The 21,800-nt window shown below is 46.7% G+C and overlaps 2 protein-coding genes across 2 annotated transcripts in view; both read right to left on the bottom strand.

The window, feature by feature from the left end:
- The window catches only part of Spag1 (sperm associated antigen 1), a 67,127-nt gene extending 50,969 nt beyond the window's left edge, over positions 1 to 16,158 (bottom strand). The window contains 3 exon segments of the mRNA XM_028884485.2: positions 4,295 to 4,454; positions 6,462 to 6,603; positions 15,636 to 16,158. Of these exon segments, the coding sequence (XP_028740318.1) occupies positions 4,295 to 4,454; positions 6,462 to 6,601 (300 nt within the window). The 5' untranslated portion in view covers positions 6,602 to 6,603; positions 15,636 to 16,158.
- Positions 16,159 to 17,863: 1,705 nt separating this feature from the next.
- Polr2k (RNA polymerase II, I and III subunit K) lies at positions 17,864 to 20,651 on the bottom strand. Its single transcript, XM_028884484.2, has 4 exons — positions 20,510 to 20,651; positions 19,891 to 19,960; positions 19,245 to 19,337; positions 17,864 to 18,050 (listed from the first exon to the last, which is right to left on the bottom strand). The coding sequence occupies exons 2-4, from the start codon at positions 19,949 to 19,951 to the stop codon at positions 18,028 to 18,030; spliced, it is 177 nt and encodes a 58-aa protein (XP_028740317.1). The 5' UTR covers positions 19,952 to 19,960; positions 20,510 to 20,651; the 3' UTR covers positions 17,864 to 18,027.
- Between the last annotated feature and the right edge of the window lie 1,149 nt (positions 20,652 to 21,800).

The raw sequence follows: 21,800 nt of genomic DNA, 5'->3' as shown, positions 1-21,800 counted from the left end.
AGTATATTACCTGTGCGGTCCGTGCAGGAAGAAGAGTGGTTGGAAAGGAGGCCTGACGAGAAACAGAAGAGCCACAGTGCAGAGTTAAAATGGAAACCGAGGACTATAAAGGAGTAGGAGAACATTATAAAAGTGACGGAGAGCGAGATCCGGGACAGGCATCAAAACTACGCAAAGAAACCCTGTCTCGAAAAAAAAAAAAAAAAAAAAAAAAAAAAAGTGACAGAGAAAGGGGTGAAGGGGAGGTGGATGGCCTGACGGGCACAGGGCTGGCCACACAGCGCGAGGACCGGGCGAGGTGGCCTGCACCTGTACTTCCCTCACCGGGAGGGCAGAACTGGAGCGTCCCAGGCCTGGCCAGCCCAGCACAGCCAGTAAGGCAGGCCGGGTTCAGAGCGATTCTGTCCCCAAATAAGGTGGAGACAGCTGAGGTAATGTCGTGCTCCCACATGGATGTGACACATGTGACTACAGAGACACACGCCCCAGAGAGGATGACAGACAGACAGACAAGAACTAAAACACTCGATGAAGACCAAGAAGAAAGGAAGGGTCATGAGGAGACAGCTCAGGGAGCGGAGGATAAAAAAGGAAAGCAGCGTCCACAACGCATGATAAGCTGTTTGCCCTATAAAATGTGGACGATGCGCAGAAAGTGCTACTTACAAAATAGTAAAATAAAAAAGCTGCAGAGGGGCCCGGGCGGTGGTGGCGCACGCCTTTAGTCCCAGCACGCGGCGAGGGGGGGGGGGCAGAGGCAGGTGGATCTCTGAGCTCAAGGGGAGAAGAGAAGGGGAGGGAGGGGAGGTGTGCACACGCTACAGTTGGGGAGACTCTCTCCTCTGGGGGCACCGCACGCTCCAGCCTGGCTGGCCCTAGACCTTCCGGCTAAGGCCACCTCCCAGGTGCGGGGATTACAGATGCGCACCACTGCATTCAGCCTTTTACAGGGCTCTGGGGGTGACTCAAGTCATCAGACTTGGGTGCCAAGTGCTTTTAGCTACTGAGCCATTTTCTCTGCCAGAGTGGTACATTCAAAAACAATTTGTGATAGCTCTCTCTTATACACACACACACACACACACACACACACACACACACACACATAAATAAATGTAATCTTAAAATATGGCAAGTATAAATAAACAAACAAGCACACAGTAGCTACACTGGACCCCACTAGGAAAGTAGCAAGTAGAAGCTCCAGTGTATCAAAACAAAAAATGAAATTCAATGCATCTACAAAAAAAGCCTCAGAACCAATCTATGAATTTAACAAGAACACAGATAGACAGTTAATCTCTAAAGATCAATTTGATAATTATAAACTCATATGCAACTAAATTTTAAATTCCGGGACTGGAAAGGTGGCTCTATGGCTAAGAGCACTTGGTACACAACCATGAGGGAATGGGTTCAGATCCCAAGATTCACATAACAAGCCAGGAGTGGTCTCCTGGACACCTGTAGCCTAGCAACGTTGGGAGTGGAAACAGGAAGGCCATGGGTGCCAGCAAAAGCAAGAACATAAGACATGCAAGCTCCAGGTTTAGGGAGAGATCCTGCCTCAAAGGAACAAGGCAGAGCATGACAGTGCAGGACTCTCAATGCCACCCTCCTCTGGCCTCTGAGGACACACACAGAGGTGCATGTACCCATATATACACACGTGTTACACACATGCATGCACACACAAAGTAAATACACAAACAAGAAACTGAAATTCCACTAACGCAAACTATCTGGAGTAGTCAAACAGGAACAGAAAGCAGTTGGCCGTGGCTGGGAGCAGGGGAAATAGAGACCTATTGTTTGATAAGCAAAGAGCTTCTTCTTTGCACATTGAAAGCATTCTGGAGAGTGGGTGTGCAAGAATGTGAATATACTCAGAATATGCTCAACACTTCTGAACTGTCGATGACAGCGATAAAATGTTTAAAATGGCTGCAATCTGGCTCACTTTTCTTAGAGCGTATAAAGTTTGGATTTTATCTCCAGTATCTAAAAGAAAGTTAAAACGATGAATTTAATGTTATTTGTATCTCATGACAAATTTCATAGTGAGGTGACAAGATAAATAATAGCAAGGAAATAGGAAATAGGAATAAAATTTAATAAAAAATGCAAAAAGTATATACTGAAAAACTATTAAGACATTACTGTATAAAATTAAAGAATATCTGGGCTGTGGATGCACCTCAGTGATAAATCTTTTTTTAATAATTTATTTTTACTTTATGTGCATTGGTGTTTTGCCTGCATGTATGTCTGTATAAAGGTATCAAATCTTGGAGTTACAGACAGTTGTGAGCTGCCATGTGGTTGCTGAGAATTGAATCCAGGTCTTCAGGAAGAACAGCCAGTGATCTTAACCACTGAGCAATATCTCCAGCCTGGTAAATCTTATACTAAGAAAATGGAAGGCCTCTAGACTCAATCCCTAGCATCAGTGCGCATATGTGCATGTGTGTGCGTGCGCACACATGCGTGCAAACACACACACTTGTGTGTATAGGATGTCTACATATCTTATTAAATCATATTAAGAAACTACAAATAAAACCATATTATCAACTCAATAAATGTTGAAAAGACTTGTTTTACAAAATTTAAAACACACTTATGAAAAAAATTCTTATTGAACAAGGATCAGGCAGAGTGTGATGGCGCATGCCTCTAATCCCAGTACTCAAAAGGCAGAGGAGGGGGAATATTTGAGTTCAAGGCCAGCCTGGTCTACACAGAAAGTCCCAGGACAGCCAAGGCCTCATAGAAAGACCCTATCTCAAAACAAAACAAACAACAGTAACAAAATGAACCAAGGCTCAGGGGAGTCCCTAGTCTGGCAAAGGTACCTACATAAAATCTAAAGCTACCGTTAGACTGAATGGTGAGAGAGAGGCCCAGTTCATCTGTAAGGGGGGGGGGAGCAGACCCGTGTGCAGAGCTAAAGGAATGGAAAACTGTACAGTGTTCCTGAATGGAAGCCTCAATATTGTTAAGATCCTGTTCTAAGACAGACGTGATGGAGGACACCTTTAGTCCCGGGTGGATCTGTGAGTTCAAGGCCAATCAAGTCAACATAGTGTGTTACAAGCCAGCCAGGGAGACATAGAAAGACCCTGTCTCAAGAAAAAACAGAGCAAAACAAGATGTTAGTTCATGTTAGTTCTTCTAAAACTGACTCACAAAGCAAGTGTGGCAGCATACAACCCCAGCACTTGAGACACACAGGTAAGAGACCTCGATCTGAGGCCAGCCTGGGCAACAATAAGAAGATGCAAGAGTTCGATCCAAACAGAAGCACATTTATTGCATAAAAACTGACAAGTATAAAAACTGACAAGCAAAGGCCCTAAATGAAGCAAAACAGCTAGCAAAAAGAACAGGTGAGCTGGTCAGTTTTATGTCAACTTGACACAAGCTACAGTCATCTGAGAGCAGGAGCCTCAGTTTAGAAAATGCTCCATAAGATCGGGGTACAGGCAAGACTGTAGAGAATTTTCTTAATTAGTGACTGATGGGGGAGGGTTGCCCCAGAAACTGTTCTAGGTGCTATGAGACTGAATAAGCCATGGGGAGCAAGCCAGTGAGCAGCACCCTCCACGGCCCCTGCTCAGCTCCTGCCTCAGGTTCCTGTCCAGACTTCCTTCAGTGACAACTGTGACGCTGAATAACCCTTTCCTCCCCGAGTTGCTGACCATGATGCTTCATCACAGCAACAGTGACCCTAACTAAGACAACAGAATTAAGGACGGTCACTGCCGGATTTCAGGGTTTAGTATAGAAACACTACCATCACGACAAAGCGGAACCTGGTGTGGAGACATGAGCCTGTGATCCCTGCTCTCACAAAGCAGAAGCCGGAGCTTAGGAGCTCAGAGCCATCCTCAACCAGACATCCAAGGGAAATCAAGAAAGTAAAAAAACCCACAGCCAACCATCAGGACTTCTGCTTTTGTTTTTTTGACAGTCTTGTGTAGTCAGGATTGACTTCCAGCTCACTATGTGACCAAGGTTGAGCTCTTCCTGATCCTCTAGTCTCCGCCTCCCAAGTGCCAGGATTAGGGTGGCCGCACCACTCCCAGCCCAGGTATCTTTATATAAAGATATGGATGGTGATTGGATTGTGGCTGGACATGATACAGAAATTTAGAATGCACTCACACACACACACTCACAACATTTAACTAGAATCAAGATGCCCCCACTACTTTCTAACTAGTCACCACTGAAAGGAAGAAGGCCAGGCTTCCAGTGGTGCACACACTGCCCGGAACCGGTCCGCGCTCACCTTTATATCGCTGTCGATTCTTTCCCACTCCTCTGCTGTAAAGCTGGACGCGGTTGCTGCAGGCTTGTCTTTCCTCAGAGCTCGACTTTCAGGAGCCAAGCCCATGAGGCGCTTTTCACAAAATTCCATGAGTTCAGGATAGTAGCCTTCTTCACCGGACCTTAAAGAGCACTTATAATGTTAGATTGGCATCTTCTAGAGACCTCTAGACTGCTGGTTTGCAAACTGGGTTCTCTGGGACCCCCGGTACTTTGATTTCAAAGGCTGTGCAGGGCTGGCATCGGAATCCAGCAGATCTACAGCACACGCAGGGTGAGGATTCCAAGGAAACAGTGTGCATCACGTGCATCAAAGGCTGACATGGGGGCTGGAGAGAGAGCTTGGCAGTCGAGAGCTCCAGCTGCTCTTCCGGAGGACCTGAGACTTATTCCCACACGCAGCTCACAGCTTAGCCACTCTAGTTCCAGGTTATCTGACAGCCTCCACCCTCTTCTGACCTCTGTGGCTGCCGTGTGCACACAGAGCACAGGTATACACAACACAGGTAGGCACAACACCCATATGCATAAAACAACACATTTTAAGTTGAATCCTACCTAACATATGTGTTCACTTCATGCACAAAGCAATTTCAAAACACATTGGAAATTCAATATTAGAGACAAGCTGAGAGGTAATATAGGCTTCCTTTTCAAGGAGTTTCTGTTTAAAAAGATATATATCTCAGTTTGAGTCAGGGTCTCATATAGCCCAGGCTGATTTCTAACTCCCTGTGTGGTTGAGGATGACCATAGATGTCTAATCCTTCTGGGCTCACATTCCTAGTGCTGGAATTGCAACATTTGACACCAAATTCCATTGATGTAAATCAAACCCAGGACCTCACGAATACTAGGCAAGTATTCTAAAATGTCCCCAGCCCTTGTCACTTTTTGTTTGTTTGTTTTGGTTTTTCGAGACAGGGTTTCTCTGTGTAGCTTTGTGCCTTTCCTGGAACTCGCTCTGTAGACCAGGCTGGCCTGGAACTCACAGAGATCCGCCTGCCTCTGCCTCCCCTGGGATTAAAGGCGTGCGCCACCACACCTGGCTAGCACTTTTTTTTTTAATGTATGAGGAGAAAATGGCAGAGAAACAGCTTAGACAAAACTCCCCTAAAGTGAAACATGTAAGAAACAGAATTCCTTCCCTAGAAAGTTAATGAAGTTATCTGGCCTCCTTGGGCATGGCATGCATGTGGTGCACATACTATATGCAGACATACATATAAAATAAAATAAATAAATCTGTGTTTTTGAAGAAAAGAGGGTCAGAGAAAGCAGCAAGAACCAGGGAAGAGCCGAGCACCGCGACCATGTCCTGGCAAGGGGCCGGCAGTCCACGGGGCCGGCAGTCCACGGGGCCGGCAGTCCACGGGGGCCGGCAGTCCACGGGGCCGGCACTCCACGGGGCCGGCAGCCACGGGGGCCGGCAGCCCACGGGGTCCACGGGCGGCAGTCCACGGGGGCCGGCAGTCCACGGGGGCCGGCAGTCCACGGGGTCGGCAGCCACGGGGGCGGCAGCCACGGGGTCCACGGGGCCGGCAGTCCACGGGCCCGGCAGTCCACGGGGGCCGGCAGTCCACGGGGCCGGCAGTCCACGGGGGCCGGCAGTCCACGGGGCAGTGGCTCTGGACGCAGACTCCGAACCCCCCAGAACAATCAGTTGCACTGTCAACAGCACATTCCCCCTCGGGCTCTCTGAAGTGCAATGGCTGGGAACCAGGCCCTTAAACCTGCATTTTAACCACCACACCTGGGACGCTCGCACACAGTTGGACAGCACCGCATGGGGCTCTGGTAACTTCCGGTTTCAGGCCTCCCCAGCCATCTCTTCCCTGGGGCCAGGCAGCAGTGAGTCACACTTGCTGTCACACCTTCCCCACACGGCTGCATTACCTCTTCTTCCACAATTCAGAGGAAACAAGAAGAGAACCCCCTGGAGCCAAACCAGCCTAAGTCCATGTGGGAAGTCCATGTGGTCAGAACCCTCCAGAACCACAGTATAAAACTAATATGGAACCCACATAACAACCCCAGTATTTGAAAATTCTCTAATACTTCACAATAAAGGGCAATTGCATAATTAAAACTGGCATGCTGAAGCATGAAATTATTTTTTAAATGCTTACCTCAGCACACAAAGAATTTTTTCCAGGTGTTTCACGTCTGAACATTTTTCAATATACTTGAAATCCAAATGCTCAACGGGAATTTTAAATGTCTTTGTTGTTCCAAAGCCCCACAATGATGGGCAGTCCTTAGCAGTCATGGCTGAAACACAGTATAAGAAAATAGGTGTTGTAGCAGGACAGGCCCAGGGTTGAGGAAATTGGCTCAGATCAGTTGCCAAGGCATGCACACAACATACTCCTTATGAGCCAACCTGGAGTCTGCCTGAGGGCCTAGCAACAGGAGCTGTCAGAGTGCCTGGTCACTGTCAGAGTTCCTGATCAATGTCAGAGTTCCTGATCATGCCCAGCCAATGAGGGACAACCACACAGACTGGGTGCTGGGAGGAGGGTATATAAGGCCTTCCCTGTTATTGAATAAATGAGTTCATTATTTGCTTTCAACTGACTCCTGGTGTCTGTGCCATTGATGCCATGCCTTCTCACCCCCTCCCCTGAGGGAGCCATTAGAATCCAAACAACAAGGTGTGATCTAATATGTACAATAATTCAGCTCAGTTTGGGTAGCCGGGATTGTGGAGTGCTCCCAGAGGACAAGGGGCGGAGTGATTTTTTTCCCAAAGAGGAAGGCTGTCTTGAACCTCTCTCTGATAACAACTGTGAACATCAGCTGAGGTAACTATTCTTCAGGCATGTGTTCTCAGTCTTCACCTTAAACAAGACTGGAACAGAACGGCTGGACAGGTTTGGGTGCATAAAGTATGCTTTATAAAACAATCAAATTGGAAGACTTTCATGATGAAATAAACTATGTGCCTCTGCCATGAAATGAAGCTGCCACAGACAGAGCCAAAGTCTTCTTAACCCCACTGCACAGACAGGTGTCAAAGCCTCCTGCAAGGAACTCGTGTGTTTTAACAGCTTGACATGTAACAGTCTGTGTCTTAAAACTTGGAGTGTGGGGCTGGAAAGCTGGTTCAGTGGCCAAGCACCGAGGGCCTGGGTGTGATTCCCAGCACCTCCGCCGTGCTTACAGTAACTCCGTTCAGGTGATCTGGAGCTCTCCTCTGGCCTCTGTGGGCACAAGGTATGTGTGGCACACAAACACACACGCAGGTGAAACACCTACGTCCATAAAATAACAGTTTACTTTAAAAAGCCTCTTCAGCGCTTTCCTCAAACTTAAAAATCTGAAGAATTAAAAAAAATAAAAATAAAAATAAGGCAGGGCCAAGTGTGGTGGCTCATGCCTCTAATCCCAGCACTTGGGAGCAGGTAGGTCTCTATGAGTTCTAGGCCAGCTTGGTCTTCATAGAGAGCTCTAGGCCAGCCAAGGCTACACAGTGAGACCCTGTCTCAAAATAAATACATAAATGGCATTCAATATCTGAAAAAATTTTCAAATTTACAAAATGTGTCTGTCATAAAACCTTCACACTAACAGAGACTGGGGGAGGGGTACTGTGACCAAAAACCAGAACCAGATTGCTTTCTGCTGCTGTGACAAACTCCATGACTGAGAGCCACTTGGGAATGAAAGGGTTAACTCCATCTTCCGGCTCCCTCCCAGGCCATCACTGAGGGGTGACAGTCAGGGCAGGAGGAGAGGGCGGAGGCCCTGTAGGAACACTGCTCCCTGGCTCACCCCCATGGCTCCAGTTCAGCTACCCCCTCACCTCCCAGGACCACCCCCAGGGGGTGGGTCCTCCAACGTCAATCATTCATCAAAAATGTCCCCACACTGGCCAATCTGATGAAGGCAGTTCCTTAATTTCAATTCCCTCTTCCTAGACTGTAAGCCCTTCAAACCACTCAAGTGGCCAGGCCCCTCCCCCGAGGGCTTCTAACTGCCAGGTTCCACCCACAGAACACTCTAACTGCCCTAAATGCTGGACCCTGGCCTAACCCTGTAGAGCAAAAAGCCCAATCTCTGGACGTGGAATCCCACAATCTCCACCCTGAAGAGTTCCACCCCCTCCCCAAGAAGCTCTATATAAGCCCTCTGTCCTGTTCAGTTTGCTGCTGTGTCTTTCTGGAGCAGAGGCAGCCACCCTTCTGGGTTTTTCCCTCCCAATAAATCTCTTGTGTGAGGTTTGCTGTGTGGTGTGACTTTGTGGTGTTCCTTGACTTCCAGCTGCCAGGATACCTTTCCATCCCAGCTGCGTTGTTTACATTTGGTGACAGACTCAGGCTCTCCTAGTGCCTGCATTTCCCCATGGTCTAAGCTGCACTGGGACCCCATCCCTCATCTCCGGCCCACCTGCCACAGACTCACCTGGCTCACTGACCGCTCAGCACCCCATCCACCAGAATCAATTAGGTAAGTTTCCCTTCGGTCAGTGTAAATGTTTCCCTGAGTCTGGCACCCCTCTAGTGCTCTTGGAAGCGGAGGTACCCCCAGCCACAGTCTTTAAGGCTATGTACAGATGGCCCTCGTCACCTGACCACACTCCCCCACCCTTGGAGCTGTAATCAGGCGAGCCACCTGCCATGTGACAGAAAGGGAGCAAACAAAACAGAGGACAGACTCTGCAGTGGGCACCATTGCTGCTCCTCACATACGCTTTTGTTTTTTCTCTGAAACTTTTGCTAAGGTATAAATCTTGCCTCAAAGATCTGTAAGCATATTGAGTAAGGTCACAAGTCTGAAAAATCAGTAACACTGGGGTTAATAGTTAAAAATCTATACTTAGGTAATCTTAAAGGAACCATGTGGTGTGATGCCATTTAGGATAAACCAACCAAGGAGGAAACAACTCCTGGCTGTGAAGCCCAAAACAAATAATTCCTCCACTATTTTCTATCACACTAGTGAACCTTCCCCTTATCAGCCTCAACCAGTGGTCCCTTCTCTTTCTACACTTTCCCTTTCTCCCTCCTCAGCAACAGGCTGCCCACCCAGTCAGGGCTGAGAATGTGGCAGTGAGGCAGAGCACTCTCCACTATCACATGAGACCTTGCTCTATGAAAACCAACTGTATATCCAATATATTACCCAATATTAGATGTTGGTATGTTGCATGATGTTTATATGACTCTTGCCAACAATCTTCTCCCAGAGGAGCATAGGCGAGTCTGGGACCAGGCTACTGCATTCTCTGACGAAGACCCCGAATGGGATTACAGTACCCCAGGAGTCGTCCTAGCTAGGAATCGATTTATAACTTGCCTCCTGGCCGGTATCCACAAGGCCACCCTTAAGGTGGTAAATTATAAAAAAGTCCAAAGGGTCATCCAGGAAAAGGATGAAAACCCATCTCAATTCCTACACCGCCTTACAGAGGCCCTCTTGCAGTATCCCAATCTGGATCCTGAGACCCCCGGATCAGAAACAACTCCTTATGACCTACCTCTCTCAGAATTTCCCTGATATTAGGGTCAAACTCAAACATCTAAGGAGAGGACCCCTGACTCCACAGGCAGAAGTCTTCACTGTGCCTTCAAGGTGTACCATGGGAGAGAGGAAAAACCCCCAAACAAAAATACCTGATGATGGCTTAGGCCTCTCAGCTGACCAAAGCAAAAGCCCAGGTGCCCTGGTCTCCTAAAGCCCGAGAACCTCGATGTCCTTGTTTCAAATGTGATCAGGAGGGTCACTGGGCTTGGACCTGTCTGAACCCTCGTAAACCACCCAATGTCCAAGGTGCCATCAAGAAGGCCATTGAGGTGTTGATTGCCCCCATGTTCCTTGCGGCATGAAGACATCAAGCCCAGATCGTCCTTCATCTGACCTCCTTGGTCTGGCCATGAATGAGTGAGCGGGGCCCTGGGCTCCCTTGGCCTGATGGCCTGATGACTGACCTCTCCGACAGGGAGTCTCACATAGTTACCACAGTATCAGGGCGATTCATGTCCTTTCTTCTGAACACTGGGCCCACTTCTTCAGTCCTGATGGAGTTCTGGGGACCCACCTCTTCTTCTCATTCTTGTATATTGGAGTAAGGAGACAGCCTTACCAGGCTCACAAAACCCCAGCACTTAGCGGTATCTTGAGAGGTATTCTCCTACCCATTCCTTCCTAATGGTGCCAACCTGTCCTTTCCTCTTGCTGGGAAAGGACCTCCTGGCCAAAGTGGGAACCTCTATTTCTTTTGCTCCCCCCATCCGCTTGACCCCAGGCTCACTAGCCATTCCCTTCCTCCTCCTCCTCCTCCTCCAAACCACACAATCTGACACACCTCTTCTCTTACCAACCTCTCAGGTAGATCCCTAGGTATGGGACACCTAAAACCCTCTATAGCCAAACATCACACCCCTTATCATTCAACTACAAAACCCCACCAAATATATAACCCAGGCTCAATACCCATTTTCTTTCCAAAGCCTCAGGGGACTTAAGCCTCTCATCTCTGACCTAAGAAAGAATCTTCTGCTCCCCACTTCTCGCTTTAATACCCCCATCCTTGCAGTTATTAAAGCCAATGGAACCTACCGCTTGGCTCAGGATCTCCGACTTAGCACCTCAGCAGTAGTTCCCCTTCAGCCCCTAGTGCCCATGTCTTAACATTTCAAAACCACTCAAGTTGCCGATTTGACCCTTAAGATGTGTGCAGACCATTTTCTGCTGGCTTCTGCTACCCATCATGCTTGGTTCCAAATTCTTCAGCTGCTTCTTCCTCCACCTGCTCTAACCATCCATCTCTCCTTGCCTACTTGGTAAATGTCCTCTCATTGGCTCCTGGAACCTGCTACACCCTCTAAGGCTTACCATGTGGGCAAGTATTGGACCATCCCTGTTTCCTGGCCTCCTCCTCCTAGGAGCTGCCTGCTAAGTAAGCCCCACAGCTTCCTTAAGCCCACCTGGGCCTCTGCGCCCTTGTCCTTCCTCTCAGCTCCCACTTGGAGCTGATAGAAACTCCCTGCAGTGGAGTTCACTTGGCAACCCTTCCCCTCTTCCTCCACGGACTCCAATTTTACTAAAGCTTCTCTCTGGCCTTAGTACAGTTCAGACGGCCAAAATTGGCATTCTTGATTTTAAACTATGGCAATTTCTGCCACTGCACAAACAAATTATTCCAAATTCTCTTATCTCTAAACTTGCTTTCTCCTCTATTTCTTTTGCCTACACCTATCTGGAGTAGCTCTTACATAGGGATGTTTATTGTTCAAGAGACTCTCACCTTTAGTCAACAGCCAGTCATAATAAGGTCAGGAATTACTCTATATCAGATTGTCAAAGGCTGATTCAGTCCCCTAACCTCCCCTATCCATCTCTCCTTCACTGGGGTTTATCACCTATGCATGTTTATTCTTGTGCGATAATTCCTGTCCTGAAAACAAAGAATCATAAAAACAGGGTTTATGATAGAATTAAAAAAAAACAATGCTTGTTTAATAAGGTATTAAAGCTGCACATTTAAAAAAAGCTGCACATTCATGTACTCATACAGGAACGTACAGATGTTATAAAGGTCTGACAATGTGAAAACTTAGAAAGCACCGAGGAAACTTCAGTTCTGAGGGTCTAAGAAAGCATTGTCTGAGCATGTGAAAGCTGATGTAAGTTTTGAAGGTATAAGAAAGTGTTATGTAAATGAAAGTTCTGAAGGTATAAGAAAGTGTATTAAAGTGTCATGTTCGTGAAAGTTCTGAAGGTGTAAGAAAGTGACTTAGGATGATGGAAATTGTTTCAGATTTCTTTCCCCTCTATGCCATTGTTAAATCTATACTTAATGGTTCAACCAGACCACTTGTACGGTGGGGTCTGGAGATTGCTCACCAGCAGGTTGCCAAAAGGAGATGCTTATCCCTGTGATACATAAATCGACTTCTGAAATACCTGTCCCCTATTCCTTCTTTCTCTATGATCAAACTAGAGATCACCATCGATGTTGGCCAGATGTAGGCTGCCCTTAGCAATCCTATAAAAGATAAGATCGGACAACTTCAGACAGACCTTCAAAACATAAGAAACATCTTGATGCCTCTGGCCAGTGGGTCACTGATAGTCCAATAAGAAACTGGGTGCTGCCCTTCTCACCCCTCTTCTCCTTCTTTTCCCAATCCTGCTAGTTGCACCCTGCCTTATAAACTTCTTGTCTAGATTTCTTCAACAGCAGATCCAAGAGATTTCTAACCAGACTTTTAACCAGTTACTATTACAGGATTACCATCTCCTGGCTACAGAGCCAGAGACCTGCAGTACTGGGTTACATCCTGCTGATGAAGATCAAGATTGCCCAAAGAACCTCAACACCCTGATTTAGTCTAATGATAACATTGCCCCCTTTCCTGTGACCTGTTTATTAATAATAAACAAAAGGGGGAATGTAAGACCCTCAAACCACTCGAGTGGTCCAGGTTCCACCCACAGAATACTCTAGCTTCCCTAACTGCTGTGCCCTGCCCCCACCCTGCACAGGAGTGGCCAGTTCCCCCTGCCCCCCCTTAACTGCCAGGTTCCACCCACAGAACACTCTAACTGCCCTAACTGCTCACCCCTGGCCCCACCCTGCAGAGCAAAAAGCCCAATCTCTGGACATGGAATCCCACCAATCTCCACCCTGGAAAGCTCCACCATGAAAAGTTCCACCCCCTTCCCAAGAAACTCTATATAAACCTTGTATCCTGTTCAGTTTGCTGCCTTGTCTTTCTGGAGCAGAGGTAGCCACTCTCTTGGTTTTTGAGGTTTGCTGTATGGTGTGACTTTATGGTGTTCCTTGGCTTCCAGCTGCCAGGACACCTTTCCATCCGAGCTGTGATCCTTACATAGATGACCCCAGTTGTGTCAAGTTGGCAAAAACAAACAAACAAAAAAACAACTGACCAGCACAAACAGCATGGATCACACATTTCTGCAGCAATAGTTCAGTCACAGCATGTAATAAAAAACACATTAATCAAGATTCACAAGATCCTTTAAGTTCTGCTAAGTACTTTTTTTTTTTTTCTGTGTAGAATCCTTAAACCTGTGACAATTAAAAAATGCTAGCTTTTCTACTGGAGGTATATTATACATGAAAATGATGGAAAAGGCGAACTCATGTGTGTGTTCTGAATCACTCCAGCTTTGTTCAGCAGTGGCTGGAACTCTGTCCTCATACTCCTGTTTGCTGTCCTGACGCAGCTGTGCTGCCCGCCTATTGGCTGGACTGTCTGCATGCAGTTACTCCCGCAGAGACTGACCAGAAGCTAAGAGAGAAGACACAGCACATTGCGTGCTGGACTCCATCAATTCTGAAGGAGTCACACGTTTGGATGAAACAATGTTGTAATTTATTTAGATTTAGGTATTCTCCAGAAAATTCTACTAGTAGTTAGTGAACTGTTGAGAGAGAGAGAGAGAGAGAGAGAGAGAGAGAGAGAGAGAGAGAGAGAGAGACTAGAATACCACTCAGTGCTACAGCACTCGCCTATAGCAAGGCATGGGGCCTCACTTACATTTTAGTCCTCCCCCACCACTTAAAAATAATAAAAAGAAAACCTATGTACCATGTAACATTAGTTTTATAAAATTTTCTATTTCACGTCTACACATACAAATGCATGTTTGCAAAGGGAAATACATTTCTTAGGGGTGCTGGGCACCACTGCCAAAGTTCCTCTCTTTTTAAAGCCACTGCACTTAAACCTACTGGGTTTTTTGTTTTGGTTTGTTTGTTTGCGGTTTTTTTGTTTTGTTTTGTGTTTTGGTTTGGTTTTGGTTTCTTGAGACAGGGTTTCTCTGTATAGTTTTGGTGCCTGTCCTGGATCTTGCTCTGTAGACCAGTCTGGCCTCGACCTCAGAGATCTGCTTGGCTCTGCCTCTAAACCTACTGTTGATCAAGTAGCAGAGGTCTAATTCACAGAAGCTTTTTTTTTTTTAGCATTACTGCTCCCTGGGAGTGTGGTTTACAGAGGGAGGGTATGTAGACTTCTCTTCCATATTGCTGCTGGCTTTGGTTAGGGATAGAATACAGATAACAGTTCTTCAACTTTGGAATAAGAGCCAGCCAAGGAATTAATTAGACTGTAGCTTTCATAACTCACCTCTAGGCTAAGAACGAAGAATGCATTCCATCACAAGGATAATCTGAAGATCTAAAAGGAATTGGGGGAAAACTTGAAGAATTTTACGTGTGTGTGTGTGGGCATGCGCACACACTCGAGCCACTGAGGTCAAAAGAAAGCACCAGCCCTTGGTGCTGGAGTTGCACACCATTATGCACTACCTGATGTGGGTGCTGGGAACTGAACTGTGGTCCTCTGGAAGCACAACAGTGCTCTTAACCAGCGAAGCATGAAGAACTTTCATTGATGTGTGCAAAACAGAATGTTTTCTTGAGAGAAAATTTCAAAAGGGCTGGTAAACCTTTTGTGGGAGAGAACTGAGCATCTAACAGGATTAAAACACATTATCTTGAGTGGAAATATCCCATAATCATTGGAATTTTTATTGGAATAAAATACATTGAAAAAAACATGATAGAGCCATCTCTTACCTAACCAAGAAAATTTCATTCTGAACACTATTCTAAAATCTGAGAATCTTTTGAGAGTTGTCCTGCTTTTCCCCCCATAGGATACATTTTCCTAAGATTACCGTATGCCAGGCCTTCAATCCCAGCACTCCAGCACTCCGGAGGCAGAGGCGTGCGGATCTCTGTGAGTTTGAGGCCAGTCTGGTCTACAAAGCGAGTTCCAGGACAGCCAGGACTGTTACACAGAGAAACCCTGTGTCTCAAAACAAACAAACAAACCAAAAAACAAGACAACAAAAAACCAACAACAAAAGATTACTGCATGTTAGCTGGGCCTGGCATAATGCCAGCACTTGGGAGAGCCAGGAGTTCAAGATCATCCTCAGCTACTAACACAGTCAAGTTGAGCTCCACGAGACCTTGCCTCAATATATATTACTCAAGTTAATTCTCAGCTTCCAAATGGTGGTTTATGTATTCTCTAGAGAATTTTTCCACATTTCTTGGCAGTCTTAAGTCTCTAAAGCTTGATCTTGGCTGGATTTGATTTATTCTCCATCATCCTGCTAAACGTCCACTTCCCGTATTTCTCCATCTGCAGCGTTTCGTGGTAACCCTAGTAACGGGAAAAGCCCAACTCTCCCACCGAGGTGGCCGGGCGCCCTCTGCTGCCAGAAACGGGAACTGGCATCCCCCTGCCATGGCAACAGTTTCCAGGACCCACAGGCCGGGGAAACGGTCTAGGAGGCGCCCAGCAGCTCGCTCTCCAACCCACCTGCAAGCGCCTGCGTCGGGAGTCCTTCCCTCGGCGTGGGCTGTGGTCCCCCGGGTCGAAGCAGTTAGCAGTCCGTCCAGCACGCTCCAGTCCAGTGCGGGTGTGCGGGTGTGCGGGTGCGGTCCCCGCTTCGTCCCCGCCCCGAGGGTGCTCACCTGGCTCTCACCCTGCGCCCAGCTAGCGACACCGCGACCGACTGAGACGCAGCTGGGCGGAGACTGAGCCCTCCGCCGCCACTGGCTACCAGGCCGTCCACCCGCTGATTGGCCTCGCCGGCCCCAGCCCACGTCTGCCCTCCCCAGGACCAGAATTGAGGGCCAGACTTGCCCTTCCTTCCCTTTGGCTTCAGTGTTTTACTGAGGTAAAACGTTTCTATGCTGCACTCCTGCTGAGTGGCGTTTATTCCTTCGTAACTGTAAACCTTGATTAAAATTCCAGACTTGGCGCCGCACCCTACGCTTATTTACCTACTGTCCTTTAACAAGAATATATGAAAGGCAAATTTCCCTCTTCACGGAGCCCACATTCCCCAAAGAGCTTGGCGACGAGCAAGGCACCCCACTGTGTGCTGGAGATACAAATATGATTAAGGCTTAAGCAACTCAGATGAATGCAACACTAGAGATCATTTGTGGAGAAATTTACTTCCATTTCAAATACATTTCAGACTCGTTAAAATAGATGAATGAAGCAGCCCGTGTGCGCCCAGCCGGTAACAGAATTTGATAATACTCTTTATCAAATCAAGATATACTCTTTAAGTACAGACAAGTCTGCTGGCAGCGCCCATTGCGGGCATAAAGAATGAATGATTCAGAACGATGCATGCTTATAGATGAAGACTCCAGTTGTGGAAACAGCATCATATGCTCCAGGTGTTTGAAGACATCACACCTCGTTCCAGCCACAAAGTGAGGCTCAAGCCACCACCTGAACTTCCACACCAAGGACTTCAGCTGAAAGACTCTGTAACAATCTGGAGAATGGCTGTCATTCTGTGGGCTTTGTAATTCTCTTTTTACATGTAACGCTTTCTTCTGGCTAGTACAATCTATGCGGAACTGAAAAAGGTCAAAACGATCTGAAAAACACCGTGGGCAAGTAAGGTCCTCAGAAGAGGACGAACTGCAACCGGTAAACCAAGGTGTAAAGCAAGGCCCGCTGGGGTCACACAGCGGCTCATGGGGCTGCTCTGGGCGCTCTATTTACTGCGCGTCTCCAGAGGGCAGGTCTCCAGAGGGCAGGTCTGTACTCCCAGCTCTGGAGGAGACTGAGGCAGGAGGATTGCAAGGCCAACTTAGTGAGACACAAGTAAAAGAAAACTGAGGGCTGGAGAAAGAAAGAAAGAACTCTGGTGGAGCACTCTGCTCTGGCAGTCACTTGGCCTCAAACTAGCTGTGTAGCCAAAGATGACCTTGACTTCTAAATGAACCTGCCTCCACCTCCCAAGCACTGGGATCACAGACAGGCTCCACAACCCCCAGCTCCCAGAATTCATTTTGTGGTCTGAGGGCTATGTGTACCTGTAAATGTGAGGAAACATTTGTTATTACACCCGTAGTCCTCTTTTTAAAACATCATTTCAAAGTGTATGCATGCATGTATGAGATACCCAGAAGGCAGTGTCAGATCCCCTGGACCGGAGTAACGGGCTGTTGGGAGATACTCAACGAGGGTGCTGAGAACAGAATCAGGGGCTCTGAAGGCACAGTAAGTGTCTTAACTCCTGAGTCAGCCCTCAGGCCCAGCTGTCCCTTTTATTCTGTTCGCTTTAATTTTTTATATTACTTTTGACTTTTTACAATCTTACAGACAGCAAGTACAATGGTATTCTGGATAGTTTACAGTTGTAAACAAAGTATTATGGTTTCCAAAGAACTTATTTCTTCAGCCCATTCAAAAAGGGTTCTCAAAAACAGCACTTAGAATTTTTAAATTTATTTATTTAGATAAATTTATTTAAATTTTATTTCTTTCTTTCTTTTCTCTGTGTATGCTCAAGTCTTGGTGCGCACGCGGAGGTCAGAGGACGGACAAGCTCCAGAAGTTAGTTCTCTTCCCACCATGTGGTTCCAGGGCCTGAACTCAGGTCACCTGGCGAGGTGGCAAGCACCGGCTTGATGGCCTGAAACGCTACTTTTTAACAAGACTGAATAAAAGTGTGGTTTGGGGAAACAATTTTCATCTTCATTGCGTGAGAGATTAAGAGCACAATAAATTAAAAGCCGTATGCTAAACCAAAAATTCCTTTATACAAAGTATCAGAATACAATCACATTTCTAAACTGAAACCATAGGTTTACAGTTGTAGTCATAAGTAAGCTAAGTCAACAGCTGCAAGAAACATCAGTGGGGCAGATGTATGAATGAAGACACTCTGGAATCCCACTCTTCATCGAGCATCAAAGACCACCACTGTGGAACCCAGTTAAGGATTCTGAACAGTACTTAAAATTGTGTAATACTGGCCGGGTGGTGGTCGCAGCGTACGCCTTTAATCCCAGCACTCAGGAGGCAGACCCAGGCGGATCTCTGTGAGTTCGAGGCCAGCCTGGTCTACAGAGTGAGTTCCAGGAAAGGTGCAAAGCTACACAGAGAAACCCTGTCTCAAAAAAAAAAAAAAAAAAAAAATGTGTAATACTAAGGCTTCCAAGTAACCACCTCTGCACCAAGCTTGCTATTTAATATAAGATGAACAAAAGTGAACTTCACTATGGCAATCAGACATTATCTAAAGAATAAAGTACACAACTTCCATTTCATTAGTTCATCTCCATGATACAAAATAATATAAATTTTAAAAGGTAATAAAAATCATTCAAAAACACTGAAACACTTGATGATGACGTTTAAGAGTTCATGTCAGTTACTGTGAAACAATTTGCTTTCTGTATTTGGACTATTTGTAGGGCTCGCTAGTCTCCACTAATTTCTTCTTGCATACTTCAGATTATCCATACATAACAATCAAGAATGACTACTTCTTTTTTTTTTTTTTTTTTTTTTTTTTTGGTTTTTCGAGACAGGGTTTCTCTGTGTAGCTTTGCGCCTTTCCTGGAGCTCACTTGGTAGCCCAGGCTGGCCTCGAACTCACAGAGATCCTCCTGCCTCTGCCTCCCGAGTGCTGAGATTAAAGGCGTGCGCCACCAACGCCCAGCCAAGAATGACTACTTCTAAAAACAAAGAATTCCTGAAAAAATAAAAATATTTATGTAAACCCAAATCAACTAGTTTTTTAATTACTTAGAGCCCATAATGAAAGACACACGAAAGTGCTAATCATGTTTACTTTAAAAATTAAAAAAAAAAATCTACAGTGAGACTGGGTCTCACTAAGCAGCTCTGGCTTGCATGGAACTCAAAAAGCTCTGCCTGCCTCTACCCCAAGTTTAGGGAAAAATAAATCCTATTACCATAATTAATCTAGATATACCTCCTTTGGAGCCTCCTACATTCTCAGTTCTTTCTTACTCTTCCTTAATAAATCCATGTTCAATCTGCTTAAAAATAAATAATCCAAAAGTTATTACTACTTTTATCAGAACTTAGTTTTTATCAACCTAAATATTATTTCCCCCTTACATTTAGAAAGAACAGTCAAAAGGATACATCTTTTAGTCCTCTTCTTGTACATTATTCTGTATCCACATTCTCTGCATCTGATTGGATCCCTGGACTTTATTTCATTTTCGGTGTGACACTCTAGGAAATAAAACATGTTTATTCAATGCCTGAAAGAGAAACACTACAGGGAAGCGAATATAACCAGGGATTTCTTCAGGAGCGAGCCAGAGCACCCGAGGCAGCCAAGTGCCTGTTTATTACTAAACAGACCACGGAGGGAAAAACAAGAGCTGTCGGTACTGCACCTGGTCCTGATGAAAAGACCGGCGGTGGTGGCGCACGCCTTTAATCCCAGCACTCGGAGGCAGAGGCAGGCGGATCTCTGTGAGTTCGAGGCCAGCCTGGGCTACAAAGTGAGTTCCAGGAAAGGCGTAAAGCTACACAGAGAAACCCTGTCTCGAAAAACAAAACAAAACAACAGACGAATCCTAATGAGGTATTTTTAAATTAATGACTGCTAACGTGCTCCACTGGAACTCACAGAGATCCGCTTGTCTCTGGGCCCCGAGTGCGGGGGTTAAAGGCGTGCATCACCACTGCCCGGCTAAAATGCTCCACTTGTAACTTTAAAGATTAGTACTCATGTAAGGAAAGTTTAAGTAAAACGTTCTTACTTAAATGTTAATCTTACCTCCACAAATATATATCATCGGCTGCTGCTTTGGGGGCTGAACGTCTTTCTGAGTGTCCATTGTTAGTGCCTGAAATCAGAGTCAAAGACTGAATTACAGGGCCTTTGCACAAAACCTACCAGGCCCCATTTTCCCAGAAGCTATGCAAGGTCCTGATTCCTGGGCCGAAGAGAAAAATTCGGGAACAGAATGTTTGCCCAATATGCAGAGGCTCGAAGATCCAACCCTAGTATTACAGCAGGGAATAAAATCATAATTCCTTATTTGTACTTCCCCCCAAACTGTGGGCTGGGTCTGAACGATGAAACACATTCTCAACATTAAATACGTTATGAATGTTTACTCCACTCTTCAAGACCCTGGAGGGGATCACTCTCTACACACGAAGAAACTGAGGCGAAGAACGGGTTTGTGAGCCCAGTATCACCCCACTCCTAAGAAGCAAAGGGATTCAGACGTGAGCTGGGGGCAGCGACGCCATCAAAGCCTCTCCCGACACTAATTCCACGGGGGGGGGGGGGCTGCTCGTTAATTACTTATTTACGGATTTGGTCTTGGGGAGAATCTTCACTTTGTAGCTCAGGTTGGCCCGGAACTCACTTTATAGCCTAAGCTAACCTCAAAGTCAAGGTGTGTGTTGAAGGCGGCAGTCTCCGGCCTCTGCTTCCCAAGCGCTCAAGGGCAGGCGTGTGCCACCCGGGAACTTTCTAAAACCAAGTGTCTCTCCAGTTTTTGCCCCCAGTCTACGTCCAAAGTCCTCAGCCGCCGATCTCTTACCTCGGCAGCTCAGAGAAGCTTCTCTGTGCACGCAAACCCTCCTTCCGGTCTTCAGAAGCAGAATCGCTACCGGCGCTGCTCGTCAGCTTCCGGCGCTGCCTTATGACGCACAGGAGCCCCGCCCCCTCTGCCCTGGAGCTCCGATCGCGGTAAATCGGAGCAGCCCCGTGCGCTGGCGGTGGAGACGGGTGGCCGTGCTTCCTTCCTCCCTAATTCCCGTGGGCTCTGTGTTCATGTCCCCCCCTCCCCACGGAAGCACGGAAGCAAAACGTCTCCACAGCTCAGCAGTCGAAGGTTGGTGCGTCTCTCAGGGCACGCAGAGCAGGGGTCCGGGGGACACGCGCTGTTGGAATCCTGAAGGCGCCGTTGCCGGGCCGACACGACCGGGCCACCCTACCAGTCCTTTCACGGGATGAAGACACCTCTGCATTGCGGCTTTCAACTTGTTCAACGCCTGTGCGGCTGGTTTTTTTTTTTTTGTCTGTTTTGTTCAATTTCCGGTTCCCTCCTGTCACCACTTTTCCACTCTATTAAGGGTACTCTGTGTTGCCCAGGCAAGCTGTAAACCCGCACAGTCCTGTCCCTTCGCCTCTCAGTGCTGAGATAACCCGTGCAGACAACGCCTGCCATCTCCCTCCGTTTTGGAAGCAAAGGCTTTCTTCCGAGCAGCTCCATTTACTCCCACCAGTCGGTGGCGTCAGCTCCTCCCTCCAGTGTTCGTTCACACAGGAAGAGAGTGACAGTTCCGTAGAACGCGTGTGTGCTCTCAAAGATCAAACATTTAATTCAGTAAAACCTATCTGTTGAGTTCAGGTCATTTACATTCTTTCAATTCTTTTACATCAGTCACTTATATTAAACAATAGGGTGGAGAAGTGAAGTTATTAAAAGTTAATTAACTATTAAAAATTAAAGAGACAGGTTCTCTGCCAATGCACATCCTGGCATCTTAGTAGGCTGTACTTCCCATTCTCCATCCATCAAATGGAGAACTCGGAGCTTTGCCTTTTATTTCTAGGAGTTCAAACCTGTGGTATCCACCAGCTTGAGAAATTTCCAGTTCTTCCTAGACTGACATCTTCCTAGATGTCAAAAAATTTTCAGGACTGGTGGCTCAACTCAGTAGTAAAAT

The sequence above is a fragment of the Peromyscus leucopus genome, chromosome 20 (assembly GCF_004664715.2).
Source record: "Peromyscus leucopus breed LL Stock chromosome 20, UCI_PerLeu_2.1, whole genome shotgun sequence".
In the NCBI taxonomy this organism is placed as follows: domain Eukaryota; kingdom Metazoa; phylum Chordata; class Mammalia; order Rodentia; family Cricetidae; genus Peromyscus; species Peromyscus leucopus.
This window is presented reverse-complemented; position numbering and strand designations above follow the sequence as displayed.

What these genes read in the sequence shown, in the direction of transcription:
- Polr2k (XM_028884484.2), bottom strand. Translation starts at nt 19,951, where the DNA reads ATGGACACTCAGAAAGACGTTCAGCCCCCAAAGCAGCAGCCGATGATA. An exon ending in GATGATATATATTTGTGGAG is followed by an intron (nt 19,338 to 19,890) that starts GTAAGATTAACA and finishes TTTATTTCCTAG; the next exon opens with AGTGTCACACCGAAAATGAA. An exon ending in CAAGAAGAGGACTAAAAGAT is followed by an intron (nt 18,051 to 19,244) that starts GTATCCTTTTGA and finishes TGGGTTCCACAG; the next exon opens with TGGTGGTCTTTGATGCTCGA.